This window comes from Microtus pennsylvanicus, chromosome 5 (genome assembly GCF_037038515.1).
Source record: "Microtus pennsylvanicus isolate mMicPen1 chromosome 5, mMicPen1.hap1, whole genome shotgun sequence".
NCBI lineage: Eukaryota > Metazoa > Chordata > Mammalia > Rodentia > Cricetidae > Microtus > Microtus pennsylvanicus.
The window spans coordinates 123,040,363-123,059,145 of NC_134583.1; the positions used below are offsets into that span (position 1 = coordinate 123,040,363).

Here is an 18,783-nt window from a genome sequence, read left to right on the forward strand (position 1 = left end):
TATGGCAGGACAGAATAGAGCAAGGCGGGAATTCCAAGTAGAGACAGAGGAAGAAAGAAGGCAGAGTCAGGCAGACGCCATGTAGCTGCTGAAGGAAAAGGACACCAGAACCTTACCAGTAAGCCACATCCTTATGGCAATACACAGATTAATAGAAATGGGTTAATTTAAGATGTAAAAGCTAGCTAGGAATACGCCTGAGCCATTGGCCAAACAGTGTTGTAATTAATATAGTTTCTGTGTGTTTCTTTGGGACTGAACGGCTGCAGGACTGGGCAGGACAGAAACTTCCATCTACACCTTGGTAAAGAACCTTTATGGTTTACTGTCTAGACTCCTAATTAAAACCACTTGGTGCTTGAGTCCAACACACAGTCAAAGGGAGAGAAAAGTTTAAGATGTTTTACCACAATTATTTAGTATCTTTCTCTTATTTTATAATTCTATCCTCAGAGTTTGAGCTAATTTTAGTTTAGGGGTGTGGCTAGTTTGAATGTAATTGGCCCCCATCATCTCAGAGAGAGTGACACTCTTAGAAGGTGTGGCTTTGTTGGAATGGGTATGGCCTTATTAGCGGAGGTATGTCACTGTGTGGCAGGTTTGAGGTTTCCTATACGTAGGATACTGCCCAGTATGTCAGCTGACTTCCTATTGCCTTCGAGATGTAGGTATCTCAGCTACTTAGCCAGCACCATGTCTGCCTGCACGCCACCATGCTCCCCATCATGACGGATATGGACTGACCTCTGAAGGTATAAGTCAGTTGCCCTAATTAAATGTTTTCTTTATAAGAGTTGCTGAGGTCATGGTGTCTCTTCACAGCAACAAAAATCCTAACTAAAGCCGGGCCGTGATGGCACGTGCCTTTAATCCCAGCACTCGGGAAGCAGAGGCAGGTGGATCTCTGTGAGTTCAAGGCCAGCCTGGTCTACAAGAGCTAGTTCCAGGACAGGTTCCAAAGCAACACAAAGAAACCCTGTCTCAAAAAACCAAAAGAACAACAACAAAACCCTAACTAAGACTGTGTGTGTGTGTGTGTGTGTGCGCTTTCTTTTTAATATTGGGACCCTGGAATGGGCTAGACAAATGCTCTACCACTGAATTGTATTTCCAGCCTACACGTTAATTTGTATCCATGTATCACCAATTCTAATGACTGTTCTATATGTTAACGAGCTGAATGTGGTAAAACACAGGCCGTGGGTTTTATTTGTTACATGCACCAAAGTTGTTAGCTTGTGCATAATCAACATTCCATCTCCATTTTATTCTCTCATGCACTTAGCATTTATTAGGGGTTTTCTAAAGGGCAGACTTTCCAGGACCCAAGAATGTACCACTGAATGAAACAGACATATGCCTCTGCCCCATAGAGCTGATGTCTTAGTGGGATTTATATTTGTTCTTGAATAACCCATTTTGAGAAGGATTCCACTTTGGGGTGGGGGGAGAAATAAATGGACAGAGTCTTATATCAATGGGCAGAGGCAGTCCAGCATAGGCACAGGGCTTCTGGGCTTTTCAAGCAGCAGACTGTATTTATCTCTGGCTGTAAAGATCCTCTTTGCTATTTTTTGGCCCTAGTTTTTTTTTTAATGTTTTATTCAATAGTGTTAAATTTCATGAATTTGAAAGTCCTAGTAAAAATGAAGGATTGTTCTGTTATTCCAGGACATATAACAGGCATTTTATTTGCTTATCTATGATAAATTTGCATATGCTGAAAGACACAAGTTCCATAGATTTATTAATTTAATATTTGTTTACTTATGCCATGCTGTGCCAGTCAGGCAAGTGTTCTGCAGCTGAGCTCTATCCCCATCCTGTATTTACATTTTTTTTGTGTGTGTGTAGAAAAAAATATTTATTAGGATGCTCTAACAATAGATAAAGCTCTAAGCCAATGGCCAGGGCATCCGTTCAAAAGTGAGCGCTATGTGTAAGTAATTTCACAGCTTCTTCAGTTTCTCACCGCCAACAGCTACTCCCAGACCGGAGGACCATTTCTTTCTACAACCCACCCAACAAGCAGGCTTATCACAGAGGAGTTCCCAAATGCATCTCTCTTCTGACCGGAGGAACATCTCTTCCAAAAGTTCCCATAAGGAGTCTCACAGGGCCAGCAGCTTCGCGCATCCACACACCAGATAGGGACAAACCAATCCCACTTCCGCTGAGAGCAATTCCTAGCCAGGCCCTGCACTCAAGACAAATCCCCACACCACGCTGGAGGAGGATGACTAGTCCAGAATGTAGGAGCATCTAAAAGAAATTGAACCGAAACTCTTCATCAGCAGAGTCCACAGTGGCCTTGGTTCTTCCCGCTGGACGAGGCCTGCAGACCCTTCCGCTCTTCTTTCTGGCCTCCTCGCCTACAAGCTGGACCCGGGCTGACTGGGTAGCAGTCCTGAGGGCCTTCAGGGCTTCCCGCCATTCGGCATCCATTTGAGCCCTGTAGTCCCCAAACAAGGAGCGCATCAGCTGTCTCTTTCGGGGCAAGGGGGTTTTCTCACTGCGCAAGGTTCGGATTGCCCCAACAGCCTGCTCTTTCTGCTTTGGGGTGGGTCTCTGCGTCTTGAGACCCAGCTCCAGCTGTTCCACACACCAGGCCAGCTCCCTCGCCAGCTGCTCCGCCTGGGCCTCAGCACTGGGGGGAGCTTCCTCTGGAACAGGTTTCTCGGAGGTCTTTTCGTCTCCATTTGTCCCAGAGACCCTAGTCGGGATTTTCTTCTTCTTCTGCTTCATCGACACAGTGTTGCCTACGGGACGTGCTCTGGTGGCCTGTATTTACATTTTTAAGGAAGGATATGTGTACCTTCCGCAGCTACAGTGCAGGACTGTGTTCAAAGCAATGATCCCAAGACACTGCAGGATGCTGAATCAGTAAGAGGAGATTTAATTATGTTCATTAGGATACTTATTAAAGCAAGGAAATGGACTGGGGCAGTTTAGAGAGATTTCAGACAGAAAGTGTCTCCTCATTAACCCATAGTTAATCAGAAACCCAATTAACCAGCGTGCTCTCCTCCAGGATTTCACTCCTTCCAGACTCACTCATTCTTCTTTACAGCCGTGACCGAATCACTGGTCCAGACCCCACCAGCTCACATTTACACCGCGGAAATCAATGGATTCTTTCATTCTCCGGCAGGACAAAATGCTTCCAGAGAGAAACAGTCACCTCAGAGACTGGGAGCTGTTCTGTTTAGAAACAGACACAAATTGACACATAAGGTTTGAATTTTGCTTTAAAAACACTCTAGAGGGAGCATATTGGGTGTACTAGTTAGGTATATTAGTTAGGTGTACTAGTTAGGGTTACTATTGATGCGGTAAACACCAATGACCAAAACAATCTGGGGACGAAAGGGTTTATTTGGCTTTTATTTCTACATCATAGTTCATTACCGAAAGAAATCAGGACAGGAATTCAAACAGGGCAGGAACCTGGAGGCAGGAGCTGAAGCAGAGGCCATGGAGGGGTGCTGTTTACTGGCTTGCTCCCCAAGACTTGCTTAGACTGCCTTCTTATAGAACCCAGGACAGCCTGCTGAGGGATGGCACCACCCACAATGGTTTGGCTCCTCCCCCATCAATTACTAGACGGCAAAGCAGAGAAGCAAACCAACTGACCATCTGCCAGAAACTGTTACGCCAATTCAAAAGTAATGGCACCCTTCTTAGGGCTCCTCCCCACGTGCAGGCCCAGGTACATCTACTAAAAATAAAAATTGAGAGTTCTAGGCCAGTGGAACAGAGTTTGCTTAGCATACGCAAGGACTGGGATTCAACCTCACCCAAAACAGAGTTAGAAAACAGGACCATTGCTACACAGAATGAAAATTAGTGAGGTGTTATGAAAGCATTCTGGAGGTTCCTCAAAAGTGAAAAATAGGAAAAAGGTGCTGGGGACATGGCTAAGTGTCCCCATTGCATTTGCTTGCATTTGCTGTGCAAGCACCAGCAAATAAGTGTACACATGCGTGCACACACGCACACACACACACACACACAATTAAAAATAGGTCTGCAACCCCAACACTAGGAAAGTAGAGGCAGGAGGATCAGAAGCTGAAGGTCATTCTCAGCTATATAGTAAGCTTAAGGCCAGTTAGTGATGTATTTCTGATCTTGATTAAGGTATTGTGATTGTGTAGTTCATTTAAAAACGTAATATATATAGGTTGTTAATGAATAGTCAATAATAGTCAAGCTTGTAGTCATGTTAGTTAAGATTTTCTAGATGTACATAGATATATTTTAGGAAGGCATTCTTCATATCTTTCAAAGATTATAGAATATGGCTGGGGTTATTAAATCTACTTCAAGAAGAAGATGGGCATCAAAGAGGCACCTTATGGAGTTTGATAGCCATTTGGGCAAGAAACTGCTCTTGCCTGGACTGTTGCATAAACTGGACACAGAAAACCCGCAGAGAGAGGACTACTGAACTTGCCTAAAGGTGAGATGATCTTTCGGGGTTCCTGATTCATGAAAGAGTCTGCGAGACATTCTGCAGGACACAGCAGATAGTGACTGAACTGCCTTTGAAATTTCCTGCTTCATGGAAATGTCTGCTGGAAGCTATGGGCCTGTAGGCTGAAGATGGATGCCCCAACAGTACAGAGGAACTTTGGGTGACTGTCCAGGCAGCGAGATGTCTCTGTCATTTCTAGAGTTTGGAAGTTGCTTATTTCTTGTTTACTTAGGTAATATTATATCCTTCTGGAGTCTTTGATGGAGTTGAAGAATGGTTAGTTATAGTCATAGTTTTCCTTTGTTATGGTAAAAGATAAAATGCATATAAATATTGTAACTGTAATTCTTACTTGATAACTGTTTTGTTATATGTAATTTTGCTATGTTAAAGTTAAAGCCTTCTTTTTTTTTGTTTAAACAGAAAAAGGGGAAATGATATGGGTGTGTCATATATCAATCTGTTGCTTTCATTGGTTAATTAATAAAGAAACTGTTTGGCCTGATGGATTAGAACATAGGTGGGTGGAGTGAACAGAACAGAATGCTGGGAGGAAGAGGAAGTGAGGCAGATGCCATGCCACTCCTCTCCAGGGCAGACACGATGAAACTCCAGCCCAAGATGGACATATGCTAGAATCTTCCTGGTAAGCCAACCTCGTGGTGCTATATAGATATGAGAAATGGGTTAGATCAATATGTGATAGTTAGCCAATAAGGGGCTAGAGATAATGGGCCAGAAAGTGTTTGAAAGAATACAGTTTCCGTGTAATTATTTCAGGGCATAAGCTAGCCAGTCGGCCAGGAGCCAGGTGTCAGAAATGCAGCCCGCAGCTCCTACTACAAGTTAGGGCACACAAGACCCTGTCTCAATTTAAAAAATGCTGAAGTACTGAAACACCCTACTACTAGAACTCTGTGCCAAAGAGACACCTGAACTGTCACGTTTATTACACCATCATTCTCACAAGTCAAGATAAGAAAGCAACCCAAATGCCAATCGAGGAGCCAACAGCTAAAGATTAGCAAGGGTGTCCTTGCGTTCTCTTGTGTTCATGCTGTTGCTGATTGCTGTTCTCTCAAAAGCTTGATTACTTCTCTTAAGGTCATGTTCTCAGAAATAGGGCTTCCTGCCCCTGCGTGGAGTCAAGGACCTTGAGAGAAGATCCTCCATGAGTTTCCCCATGGTTCTGCAACTTCATTCTCTCTTCTCTTTCACAGCAAACTTGCTCTTATAGGGCCCAATTTTGAGAAACTGCTCCAAGTCCAGTTGAGAAATCATCTGCTCCTTGCCCTGCTTTTCTGGCTGCAACCACGAGGTAAACATCTCCCAGGGTGTTTGCAGCAAATGCTTTGCACAGGAGTCACTGTCATTTGGGGAAATTTTGAGCTGAGCACTTGGGGTGTGAGAGATGTCTGCTCCAGACCTCACAGAAGAGACCTGGGTTGGAATAAACCCCATGTTGTCTAATACGCTGCCATTTTCTGGTGACTGGGACTCAAAGCAATCTCTAAGGTGTGAAGCCATCTACTGAGAATCCTCAGAAAGATTCAATTACGGCAGCCCAGCGTCTGTCTTGTGACTTGAAAATCTCCTTCTAGGGTGGATTTCAAGGGTGAATCCAGAAAGCAGTGGTAGCTGATGGGTCTGCAGGCCTGCGCTCTGCTTCGTCTGAGGTTCTGCTCTACTGATGTCCTTTGGTAGTGCCTGACTTCAACGAGTCAAGGTCCTCTAGCGCTGGGAGACTGCAGACGGAGCCCTCTGTTTCCCAAGCTTTGGCCATTTGTCTTTGTTTAAAGTTTTGGTTCTAAGTTGTTATGGACAATGGTCAGAAAAAAAAGCTAAACAAAATAGATTAGATTCAGAGTTCTTGTTTTGAAAAGAAAAAAAGGCAAATGCTACGGGATAATGCTCTTGTATACTGTAAAGGTTTGCCACCCGTATTTGTTAATAAAACGCTGATTGGCCAGTAGCCAGGCAGGAAGTATAGGTGGGGTGACCAGACTAGGAGAATTCAGGGAAGAGGAAAGGCAGAGATGCAGTCACCAGTCAGACACAGAGGAAGCAAGATGAGACTGCCTCACTGAGAAAAGGTACCAAACCATATGGCTAAACATAGACAAGAATTATGGATTAATTTAAGTTGTAAGAGCTAATTAATAATAGGCCTGAGCTAATAGGCCAAACAGTTTATAATTAATATAAGCCTCTGTGTGTTTCTTTGGGATTGAACAATTGCAGCACTGGGTGGGACAGAAAGTTCCATCTACAAGCATGAGAGCCTGAGTTTAAATCCCAAGCACTCACATAAGAAGTTGAGCATGACCATGAATGACTGTATCTTAGTACTGGAGTGTAGAGACAGGAAGATCCTGGGGCCTCACCCAAGTCAAAACACTGGGCATCAGCACACATGACTCTAGCTCCAACCAGCTCACTGGCCAACCAGCATACTCCAGATAACAAGTACAGATTCAATGAGAGGCTAAGCCAAAAAGTGACTAAGGAAGACACCCAACATCCTTCACTGGTTTCCACATGCACATGCATGGATACACGTAACAGCACACATGTGTACACTCACATACACCCCCCCACACACACATGCAAATTAAAAATGGTCTTCAATCCCAGCACTAGGAAGGTAGAGGCAGGAGGATCAGAAGTTGAAGGTCATTTTCAGCTATATAGTAAGTTTGAGACCAGTTAGGGCATACAAGACCTTATCTCAATAAAACCAACAAAACACTGAAGTCCTGAAACACCCTACTCCTGGAACTCTGTGCCAAAGAGACACCTGAACTGTCATGTTTATTACACCATCATTCTCACAAGTCAAGGTATAGAAGCAATCCAAATGCCAACCAAGGAACAAATGACTAAACAATTCAATCAACCAAAACAAACAAAATAAAAACCTATGGTATCAATATATGGATATTATTCAGCCACAAAAGGGTGAAATCTTGTCTTTTGCAATATGTGTGGGCCTGGAGGCCTTTGATCCATTCTGAGTTGATTATTGTGTACAGAGAGCAGAGGACCTAATTTTATTCTTCTGCATGGGATGAATATGCAGAATGCATAATGAATCCAAAAGCTAAACACCAGGGGCTGGAGAGATTGTTCAGTGGTCAAGAGCACTGGATGCTCCTCCAGAGTACCTGGGTTCAACTCCCAGTTCCGCCATTATGCAGCTCACAATTGCCTATAATTCTAGCTCCAGGGTATCTGATGCTCTCTTCTGGTCTCTGTAAGTACCTGTACACACACAGAGAGAGAGAGAGAGAGAGAGAGAGAGAGAGAGAGAGACAGAGACAGAGACAGAGACAGAGACAGAGAGAGCATACTCAGACACATATGCATACATACAGGTGAAATAAATACATGCCTAAAAATACTAAAAATAACTCTTAAAAATACCCTCATTGACCTTCACCTCATCTAGTTAGAATGGTTATCATCAAAGAAACAAAAGAAACAGCAAAACCCAATAAAAATGTTGTTACAGGGAACATAAATTATAACAGTAATAAAAACAATATGGAAATTCCTCACAAGACTGAAAATAGAAAGTTGTAGGAATCAGTGAGTCCACTTCTGGTGTAAATTCAAAGATTGTTTCCCCCAAAAGACACTCCCACTACAATGGTTATTGCCGAGCAGTTTATAATAGTAAAAATGTGGCATCAACCTACATGCCTTTCAGTGGATAAAAGAAGTTTGAAATGTGGTGTGTACAATGGTGTATACAATGGTGTGTGCAATAGAGTACACAATAGAGTATACAATGGTGTGTACAATAGAGTACACAACAGAGTATACAATGGTGTGTACAATAGCATATACATGGTATGTACAATGGAGTGTACAATGAAGTATACAATGGTGTGTACAACAGGGCTTACAATAAAGTATACAATGGTGTGTACAATGGAGTATACAATTGTGTGTACAACAGAGTATACAATGGTGTGAACAACAGGGTATACAATGGAGTATACAATGGTGTATACAAGAGTATGCAATGGAATATACAATGATGTGTACAATGGAGTATTATTCAGCCACAAGAAAGAATGAAGTCCTGTGATTTGCAGCAATGTGGATGGAACTGGAGGTAATTATGTCAAATGAAATAAGACAGATACAAAATTACAAATACATTGCACTCACATTTATTTGTGGAAACTATTAAGTTAATTTTTTTTATAGGATGAAATTGAATGGTGATTACTGGCAACTGGGAATAGAAGGGGAGAATGGGAAAGAGAGACACAAGGAGTTCAATGAAAGCTTTCAAATACAGGTAGAGTGAGTCTTATCAATCTGGGTTTTCTTTACCACAGGTGATGGTAGGCTAAAAAAAAATCCATCTATTTAAAATTGACTGAAAACGGATTAAATTTCCAAAATATAGAAATGATCATGCGTGGGTCAACCAGATGGCTCAGTGGGTAAAGACACTTACTGTGTCTAATGACCTGAATTTGATCCTCAGATCACACAAAATAGAAGGTGAGAACCACTCCCACAAATAGTTGTCTGACATTTACATGTGTGCTGTGGCTCGTGCATGCCCACACACATACACAAATAAATAAATTAATGCAATAAAAATTTAAAGTAATAACTCATGTTTGAAGAGAAATAAGTATTTATTATGCTGATTTGATTATTATACATTGTATTGTTGAATTACGATAAAATACCACTTGTGCTCTGATGTGGGAGTGTCATATATCAATCTGTTGATTTCATTGGCTAAGCAATAAAGAAACTGCTAGGCCCATTGGATAGGCTCACCCTTAGGTGGGTGGAGTAAACAGAACAGAATGCCGGGAGAAAGAGGAAGTGAGCTTAGACTCGACAGCTCTGCTCTCGGGAGCAGACGCCGCAGCAGAGACGCCATGCCCAGCTCCCAGGCAGACGCACGTGATGAAGCTCCGACCCAGGATGGACTTAGGCTAGAATCTTCCCGGTAAGCGCACCTAGGGGCGCTACACAGATGATTAAAAATGGGCTAAATTAATATGTGAAAATTAGCCTAGAAGAGGCTAGATAGGAATGGGCCAGAGCAGTGTTTAAATGAATACAGTTTGTGTGTAATTATTTCGGGCATAAGCTAGCCGGGCAGGCGGCTGGGGGTTGGGGACTCAGCCCCGCCGTCGCCCCTATTACTACAAATGGCGCCCAACGTGGGGCTAACTGAGTCCACAGAAAGCCTGAGAAAGCTTGGGAAAGAGTAAAGCATGTTTTCTTGATTGTGACAATTTCTCTGGTCTACTCTGCTTGCCAAAGGCAAGCAAGTGCCTCATTTAAGAGAGGCTTCCTGACTCAGCTTTAGCTGCAAAGCCTGCAGCTCATTAAGAGGTCCTGCCACGAAACACTTAAACGGTGTTGGCGAAAAGCTGAATGCATGCTTTTCGGTTTTCAGCCATAGCAGGAAAAAAGCTGCGCGTTTAAAAATGCCGGCTTTCTGGGCTATCCTGCCAGGGCAAACTCTGACTGTTTGAGGCAAGAGGGCCAGCTACCGAGAGAGGACTTGAGTGTTGTCTGTTGTAGCTTGCTGGCTGGCAGGGACCTTACAGCCAGTACCTCAGCCATGAGGCTGAAAAGCTAAGGAATGGGCTACATCTAACCCGCAAAGCCACGGCTTTAATTCTACTGATATTGCTTGCTAAATTAAGGACTCATGTGGTCAAAAAAAGAGAGATATACAGTAAAGAGAGATTCAAAGACAAAGAAAAATTTTAAATGATTTACAGTGTTAAAATATATGCAGACTAAAAGTTAAAATTCTTAAAGCAAACCTCTGTGACTTCAAGGTGTGGTAGCACACGCCTTTAATCCCAGTGCTTAGAAGGCAGAGACAAACAGATCTCTGTGAGTTCAAGGTGTAGTAGTGTACGCCTTTAATCCCAATGCCTGGGAGGCAGAGACGGGCGGATCTCCGAGAGTTCAAAGACAGCCTGGTCTACAGATGTACGCTCAAAAAGCAAAAAGTTAACCTAGGAATGTCACAGCTTAGATTCTTAAGCGCTTACTGATTTAAAGGCGCAAATCAAAAGTGCTCCTGGATAGTAAAAAATTGCAGATTCACAATAGGACAGATTCAGACCACTAAATGAATCACACTGTTGGATGAATGTACGTTGGCTTGGGAGAGAGAAGAAAAGGAATATAGAAAATAAAGTTAATGGTTTAAAAAAAAAAGGTAAAGTCTTTAAAGAGACAGAATAAAGTAAAGTGATAGAGTAAAAATAAGCCGCGTAAAGATAAAAAATTCACAAAGAGTCTGGATTATGTACATTGTGTTTTCTTTAAAATTTTTGACTGTGAAGGAGCTAAGTACAGAGAGACATTTCATTACATGGGCTGCCAAGCTAAACCAGAATGGATATAAGGGTATTACGATTTCAGAATTTGGGTCTAAGGATATGATGCTTTGGAGAGAGTCTTCTTTTGTTTTCACAGAGGATGAGACTCTATGGATTTCTTCTATTCCGATTTGGTATGATGGACCACGTCCTCCTAAAGGTTTGCTGTGAACACCTTCAGAAAATTGCTTCGCTCAACTGCCAACTGAGATGAAACTAGCACACAGGTTATACCATAAAAGACCTAATTAACGACGCCCCCATTCAGCAGGAAGCAGTTTGGAGAGAAAAAACTGCACCCATGTTCCCAAATATAGTTTATAAATGTTCTTTTACATTTAAAGGGGGATATGATATAGACATAAATAATTTGCATTAGTATAGATTTTGCTTTATTGGTAGAGATTTACGGTCAATTTTGTTATATGTATGAATGTTTCTGATGTAATTTTTACTTGATAACTGTTTTGTTATATGTAATTTTGCTATGTTAAGGTTAAAGCCTTCCTTTTTTTTTGTTTAAACAGAAAAAGGGGAAGTGATGTGGGAGTGTCATATATCAATCTGTTGATTTCATTGGCTAAGCAATAAAGAAACTGCTAGGCCCATTGGATAGGCTCACCCTTAGGTGGGTGGAGTAAACAGAACAGAATGCCGGGAGAAAGAGGAAGTGAGCTTAGACTCGACAGCTCTGCTCTCGGGAGCAGACGCCGCAGCAGAGACGCCATGCCCAGCTCCCAGGCAGACGCACGTGATGAAGCTCCGACCCAGGATGGACTTAGGCTAGAATCTTCCCGGTAAGCGCACCTAGGGGCGCTACACAGATGATTAAAAATGGGCTAAATTAATATGTGAAAATTAGCCTAGAAGAGGCTAGATAGGAATGGGCCAGAGCAGTGTTTAAATGAATACAGTTTGTGTGTAATTATTTCGGGCATAAGCTAGCCGGGCAGGCGGCTGGGGGTTGGGGACTCAGCCCCGCCGTCGCCCCTATTACTACAGTGCTCTATAAAGATGTACAAATACAATGCAGCATAAAATGTAATTAGTTAATTTTCAAAAAGAAAACAATCAGGCAGTTGGCAGATTTATGTACACTTTATTAACTATCACCCCAAGTGTATTAATTTAGCATGCTGTTGGAAGGAGTGTGTTCAGGTACAGACATCAGAAATGTATAATGGGAGGGGAAGGGAGAGGGAGGAAGAGAACTTTGTCAGGTGGGAACCGATTAAAACAAGCTTAATGTCCCAGTACTCGGGGGGCAGAGGCAGGTGAATCTCTGAGTTCAAGGCTAGCCTAGGCTACATACAGAGCAAGTTCCAGGATATCCAAGACCACACACAGGAAAACCCTGTCTTGAAAAACAAACAAACAAACAACAAAACTCCCAAAACATGCTTAATTAAGCCAGATGTAGTGGTAGATGCCTTTAAATCCCAGCAGAGGCTGTGGAGCTCAGAGAAAGAGACAGACAGAGAGAGACTAAAAACAAACCAAACAAGCAGCAACGAACATAATTAGAACAACTTTCCCTGGGCTGGAGAGATGGTCCAGTAAAGAGTGTGTCCTGCTCCTGCAGAGGAAGAGTTCAGCTTCCACTCCCAGATGAGGCAGCTCGCAATTCTAATTTCCATTTAGGGATAAGAGCCCTCTGGCCTCTGAGGGCACATGCATGCACGCAATATTCATAAACTCATATATCCTCACACATATACAAATCAATAAATAAACCTTAACCAGACCCACCCCACAACAACAACAAAAGCAGTACTATAAGTCACCCGACCCTGTCCCACCAACAGAAATCTATGTGTCATCTTAAAATATCACTAGAAATGAAGCCTACTGTGTTCATTAATGTCTGATTCATGTGCACACAAAAAGGACTTCTCTCCAAGGAAATGTCTGACAGTAGGTACTTGTCAGACTTATGTTTAGGAAGCCAACCAAAATGTTGTTGGTGGTACCACAGTCTAACACCAACCAGGACGGTCATACACCATAGGTTTAACTTCAAGACAAGGCTTGTTCGTGCCGCTGCACTTGGTCTCTTCCAAGTTTATTCTAGTTTCACAACGTGAAGGATTGCGGTTTCAGACCTAGCACAGATCTTCAACCTCACGTCCTCTCCAGGCATTTCCCTTGAAATTCCCACGACTGCGTAAATAGGTAGGGGCGTGCTGCCCCCTGCAGGACACACGGGCACCTGCAGTCCCTGGCTCTATTAAAGAGCCCTCCGGCGATGCGCGTAGCGCTGTAGTGTTTGCTCCTTTCCACTGTGAGGCGCTGCTGTTCCAAATGTCACCGTCCTGCTCTCAAGGGACTGAAAAACTTCATGACTATAGTAACCATACATAAAGGGACAGCAGAGAGGTAAGAGAAGGGGGAGGTTGAAGAAGAAAGCTAGCTGGTTTTCTGCCCACAGAGCTTCCTTAGGCTCCCCCATCTGACCCTTTCAATGAGGAAACCTCCCTCCGCTCGCGGGATGCATCCAACAGTTCCCAAACTTGGTTCTTCACACAATTGCCAGGGGCACTGTCTTATACACAGACTCCCAAATTGCATCCCAAGAAACTGGTTCCTAAATCTAGGGAGATACCTGATCATCTGTCTCTAAAATCTCTTTGAAGATCTTGATATGCGGTTTATAAAGAAACGCGAGAACAGAGGCCATTTTAAGGGGCTTGGGCCTGTGGGACCCTGAACACAGCCTCTCTTTCTCAGTTCAGTCACAACCAACAGCACTGCCAATGCGCAGGCGCTCTCCAGCAGACAGGCGCACAGCTGTGGAGGACGCCCACCCACCATATCCCTAGGGATCTGCTTGCTGAGTTAACCTGTTCAATTTCCTGCAGCCCATTTAGGGCAGTGACCCTGGGACCCACCACGTCCCTGATTACAAGAACCAGCCGGCACCGCCCCTCTCTGTGTGCGGGGCTTCCTAGGGAGGGAAATAGAACAGGGCCTGGCTGCCCTCAGCATCATCCAGACCTGAGTTTGAGTCCTGACTTAACAGTTGGTTACCTGTGTATGATTTTAAATGTCTCCTAACATTTCCTAATCCTGACTGCAACAGGAGACAGTCACCTGCCTCAGAGGCTGCAGTAAGCCTCAAATGTGATCCCGGCTGTCCTGAGGACCCTGACTGCCTGTGGTGTCCAGTGTTAGCTCTTCCCAGCAGTAGGGACAGCCTTCTTCCCTCCAGCCTGCTGATGGCCAACCGAGCAGACTGCTGTTCCCACCCAGTTTGTCATCCTGCTTCTACTTCCTCTGCTTTCAGTAGGAACACAACATACCGTTTATAGCCTCAGCCACTTTGAGTACTATAACCCACATAGCTGTGAAACCGTTCTATCCCACGGTTTCACGTTGACCTCCAGATCAACGTTTTTCAGATCTTACTTCCTCGTGACGGAGCCTGTCATTTCGATTCAACGTCTCAGTGTCGATCTGAGCACTTCCATCCCACAAACTGACACTCACTGGTTCCGTGGTGTTCTGTGGTTTGTTTCCTCAGCCTCCGGAATACCGTTTATCCCGTTGTTCCCTGCCTGATTCTGGCAACACCATTCTAATCTAGATCTTTATTACTCCTCCTCTGTCTGATGCTAGGGTCTTCTCAGTGATGTCCCTGCCACAGGGGCTCTCACTCCAGTCTCTGTCTTATTAACTGGAGCAGGGAGGGAGGTATGGCAGGGATAAAACCCAGGGTGGAATATTCCTGTACTCTGTGTGAAGATGTGTTATTGTGATTGGTTTAATAAAAAGCTAAATGGCCAATAGCTAGGCAGGAGGTAGAGACAGGACTTCTGGGGACAGAGAGAGCGCAGGGAGGAGGAAAGGGTGAGTTGGCAGTCAGATGCAGAGGAAATGGAGATGAAGTAACGAGCTCATGAAAGAACGTGGGTTAAAAAAATATGGGTTAATTTAAGTTACAAGCGCTGGTTAGAAGCAAGCCTAAGCTAAGGCCAAGCTTTCATAATCAATAATAAGTCTTTGTGTTGTTTTTTGTGAGCTGGCAGCCCAAAGAAAAATCCATCCACACTCCCCAACTCTAGTTAACTTTGTCTATAAATGCTTTTTATCATGACTTTCCTTTGTTCATAAACACCTTCATTGAAGCTGGGCATGGTGATTTGCCTGTAATCTTAGCACTCAGAAGCCTGAGGCAGGAGGAGCAAAAGTTCAACACCAACCTAACCTACAGTCCTACAAGGCCAGCCTTGGCTACACGGCACAACTGTGTCTCAAGGGGCTAGAGTGATTAAAAGCCCTTTCTTCTCTTCCAGAGGACCTGGGTTCTGTTCCCAGTACCGCAGAGTGGCTCACGGCTGTAGCTCTAATGTAAGCATGGCGCACTTATACTCATGCAGAGTAACTTAAAAGTATTGCTATTGTTAAAGATTTATTTCTATTTTCTGCCTGTGTTTTGCCTACATGAATGCCTATGCTCCAAATGGATGCCTGGTGTCCACAGAGGCCAGAAGAGGGCAGCAGATAGCTTGGCAGTAGAGTAGTTGCTTAGCTTGCACAAGGCCCAGGATTTGGTGCCAAATACCACAAAGACAAACTCCGAGTGATGCACCAGCCTGGCACACAAGCTTCTGTTGACATGCCCTAACTCAGCCTTCTGACCCTATTTCCAATAGGCATGGGGTGATTTCAAAGGTGTGACCAAAACGAAGTGCCATTGCTGATGTAAGAAGCATAAACCATCCCCATCAAGACTTTCCCTAACACCGCAATGACACTGCCTTGACTGGGACTCTCATTTCTAAGGACGGCCTTCTAAGCCTCAGATGACGGACACACACCATTCGGAAAGCATAGATACAAATGGCTCTCACAAAAGGCTGACCTGGTTGGGAGCCCCTTTAAATCCCAGCACTCACGAGGCAGAAGCAGGAGGAAAGCTCTGTGTCGGAAGCCAGCCTGGACTACATACCAAGTTCTGGGACAGTCAGGACTAAATAGAGAGACCCTGTCTCAAACAAACAACAATAATAGCAAAACAAAGTTCTCACACAGCTGATTGCTTTAATTTAAAAAAAAAAAGAAAGAAACATTGATTCTTTTGGAAATGATGGATCCAAACTTCTGGACAACTGCTCCTGGACCACTGTAGAGCCTGCCTGCGTGGTCCTCCCTGCTCTTGGACCACTGTAGAGCCTGCCTGCGTGGTCCTCCCTGCTCCTGGACCACTGTAGAGCCTGCCTGCGTGGTCCTCCCTGCTCCTGTCTCACGAGTCCTTTAATACCTTCTTTGCAGAGCAATCCAGTCAGAGCACGTGTCTGAATACGAGCCATGGCATCATACCTCCCTGCTTAAAAACCTCCTGATGCTTCCAAGTGCTCTTAAAACAAGACCTAAGCCTCCAGAAGGTTCTTCACTTCTCTCGAGTTACTGTGCTTCACATACAGACCTTTTCCTTACACCCGCCCCCGGACTTGCCTAATTCTCTGTACTTTTGATTTTCTCCATGGCATCTCTTCCCTAAGTCTACTTCCTGATTGTTCTTCCTGTTTCTCACTTGGGTATCAGCCAGGAAGCCCATTTGATACATCTACAGAAGGCTTTTGCTTAACTCGTTAAGCATCTTTTCTTCATACTATGCATCATACGAAATCCTTTGCCATTGGTTCATTTTCCACCTCTCCATGACGTCACCAGTTCCATGGCAACAAAGGTTTTTGTTCATCACTGCCGACTCCCTAGCGCCCAGACATCACCTCGCGTGTCATGGTCGCCCATGGAACGCGCTGAGTGAATGAATGGACTACGTTTGAGCAATGTTGATGGAAAGCAGCCTGTTTTCTCCTTTGACATCTACGGAGAAGATGCTATGTTTTTCTGACAGGAAAGCTATCAAGTTACCCTGTGCAATCAGCAAAAACCTTAGCCTTCACAGCACCAGGTGCGGCTCTCGGGATCCTAGCACTGTGCTCTCTCCCATTCTTTGTCAAAGTCCTCTATGAAGTCCAGCAGTCATGCAAATACCCTTGAAATAATGGCCATGTGGGAAGACTCCTCTCCTAAGTACCCATCTGAGAGAGCAGTTTTATTTATTTTTTTAAATAACACCACTTTTTTGCTGTTTTTGTTCTCACTCTGTAGTAGTGAGTTTTTGGCTGCCCTGGAACCAGGCTGGCCTGGAACTCACAGAGATCCGCCTGTTTCTGCCTCCCGATGCTGGGATCAAAGACGTCACTACCATGCCGGAACCTTATCCCATTCTTCGTCTTTTGTCCATGGGTATTAATCTTTGTGTACATACTTGGATATTCTCAAGAATCAGCAGGTTCGATAAAGCAGAAGATTTGAGAGTACTGCAGGATGCAGATCCTATAATTTCCTACCTGTGTTTTGACTACTCCACTGAAAACAGGTTATAGGACTGGACCGTGAGGGCGCTCATCTTCATCCCAGTACTCGGGAGGCAGAGGCAGGGGAATCTCTGAGTTTAAGGCCAGCCTGATCTACAGAGTGAGTTCTTGCTCCTGCCTTCTATTGGCTGTTCAGCTCTTTTTTAGGACCATCAGGTGTTTTAGACAGGCAAAGAATCACAGCTTCACATAGTTAAACAAATGCAGCATAAACAAAAGCAACACACTTTAAAATAATATCCCCCAACAGGCATACCTGCCCATTTTTGTGCCAATACCTTGCTTTTGCTGGTGTTGTTACTGTGATTTGTAATATAGTTTGAGATCAACTATTGTGATACATCTAACATTGCTCTTTCTGCTTAGGATTGCTTTGGCTATGCTAATGTTTTATGCTACCATGCAAGTCTTAGGATTGTTTTCGTTACTTCTATGAAAAATGTCATTGGGATTTTGTGGGGATTGCTTTGAATCTATAGATCACTTTCTGCAATGCAGTCAGCTTTACAATATTAATTCTGCCAAGCCATGATTACAGTGTCTTCCTTGGTTTTTTTTTTTTAGTATCTTAATGTAGAGATCTTTTACTCTCTTGATTATGTTTATTTGCAGATTGCATTTTTCAAAAAATATCTGGATATTGTTATCACCCTTTTATGAGGTTTTCCCCCGAATTCTTCCTTGTCAAGTGTTTTACTGGTATACAGAAAAGCTACTGATTTTTGTATATTGATTTCTTTACCCTGGTATTTGCTGAACGTGTTCACCAAATCTAAAGTTTTCTGGTGGAGTCTTTAGGGTCTGTCAAGTCGAGTATCATGTTGTCTGTCTTTCCCTTCCTGTTTGTAATCCCTTTTAATTCCTCATCTTGTCTTCCTAGCTAACTCTAGCCAAGACTTCAAGCATTCTATTAGGAACAGAGAAGGCAGGAAACCTTGTGCGGTTCCTGATTCTAGAGGAAATGCTTTTCTGCTTTTCCCATTTAATATAATGCTGGCTGTAAGCAGATATGTATGTATACATGCATATATGTGTGTGTATGCATGTATACATGTATAATAATTTATTTTTCAGATTAAAACAGTAGTTTATCATTTTAGTGTTGTTAAAATACTTTTTGCATTTTTTATCGAAAAAAATTTCCACATGATGCATTCTCGTCACACTTACCCCTCCCCCAACTCCTCCCAGATCTTCCCACCCTCCTCACTTACCCAGCTCCACACCCTTTATTTCTCTCTTTAGAAAGCAATCCAAGAGGTAAACAAACAAAATAAAATCAAACCAAAACCACAAACACACAATTAAGATAAAACAACCCCCCAGAATCCACAGAAAACTCTCTCTCTCTCTCTCTTTCTCTCTCTCTCACCCACACCCACCCTCACCCACCCCCCACCCCCCACACACACCAAAAAAACAAAGCCAAAACACAAACAAACAAGAAAATGAAACAAAAAATTCAGAAACACTACATTGGAGACCATTAATATACAAGCAAAAAACCAATAAGACAAAAAGAAAAGAAAAGGAAATCCCA

The 18,783-nt window shown here is 43.5% G+C and overlaps 1 protein-coding gene across 1 annotated transcript; it reads right to left on the reverse strand.

The window, feature by feature from the left end:
• Nucleotides 1-1,843: 1,843 nt before the first annotated feature.
• Nucleotides 1,844-2,775, reverse strand: LOC142851203 (UPF0488 protein C8orf33 homolog). Its single transcript, XM_075975097.1, has one exon. It carries the CDS (start codon nucleotides 2,743-2,745, stop codon nucleotides 2,263-2,265), a length of 483 nt encoding a protein of 160 aa, XP_075831212.1. The 5' UTR covers nucleotides 2,746-2,775; the 3' UTR covers nucleotides 1,844-2,262.
• Nucleotides 2,776-18,783: the final 16,008 nt, after the last annotated feature.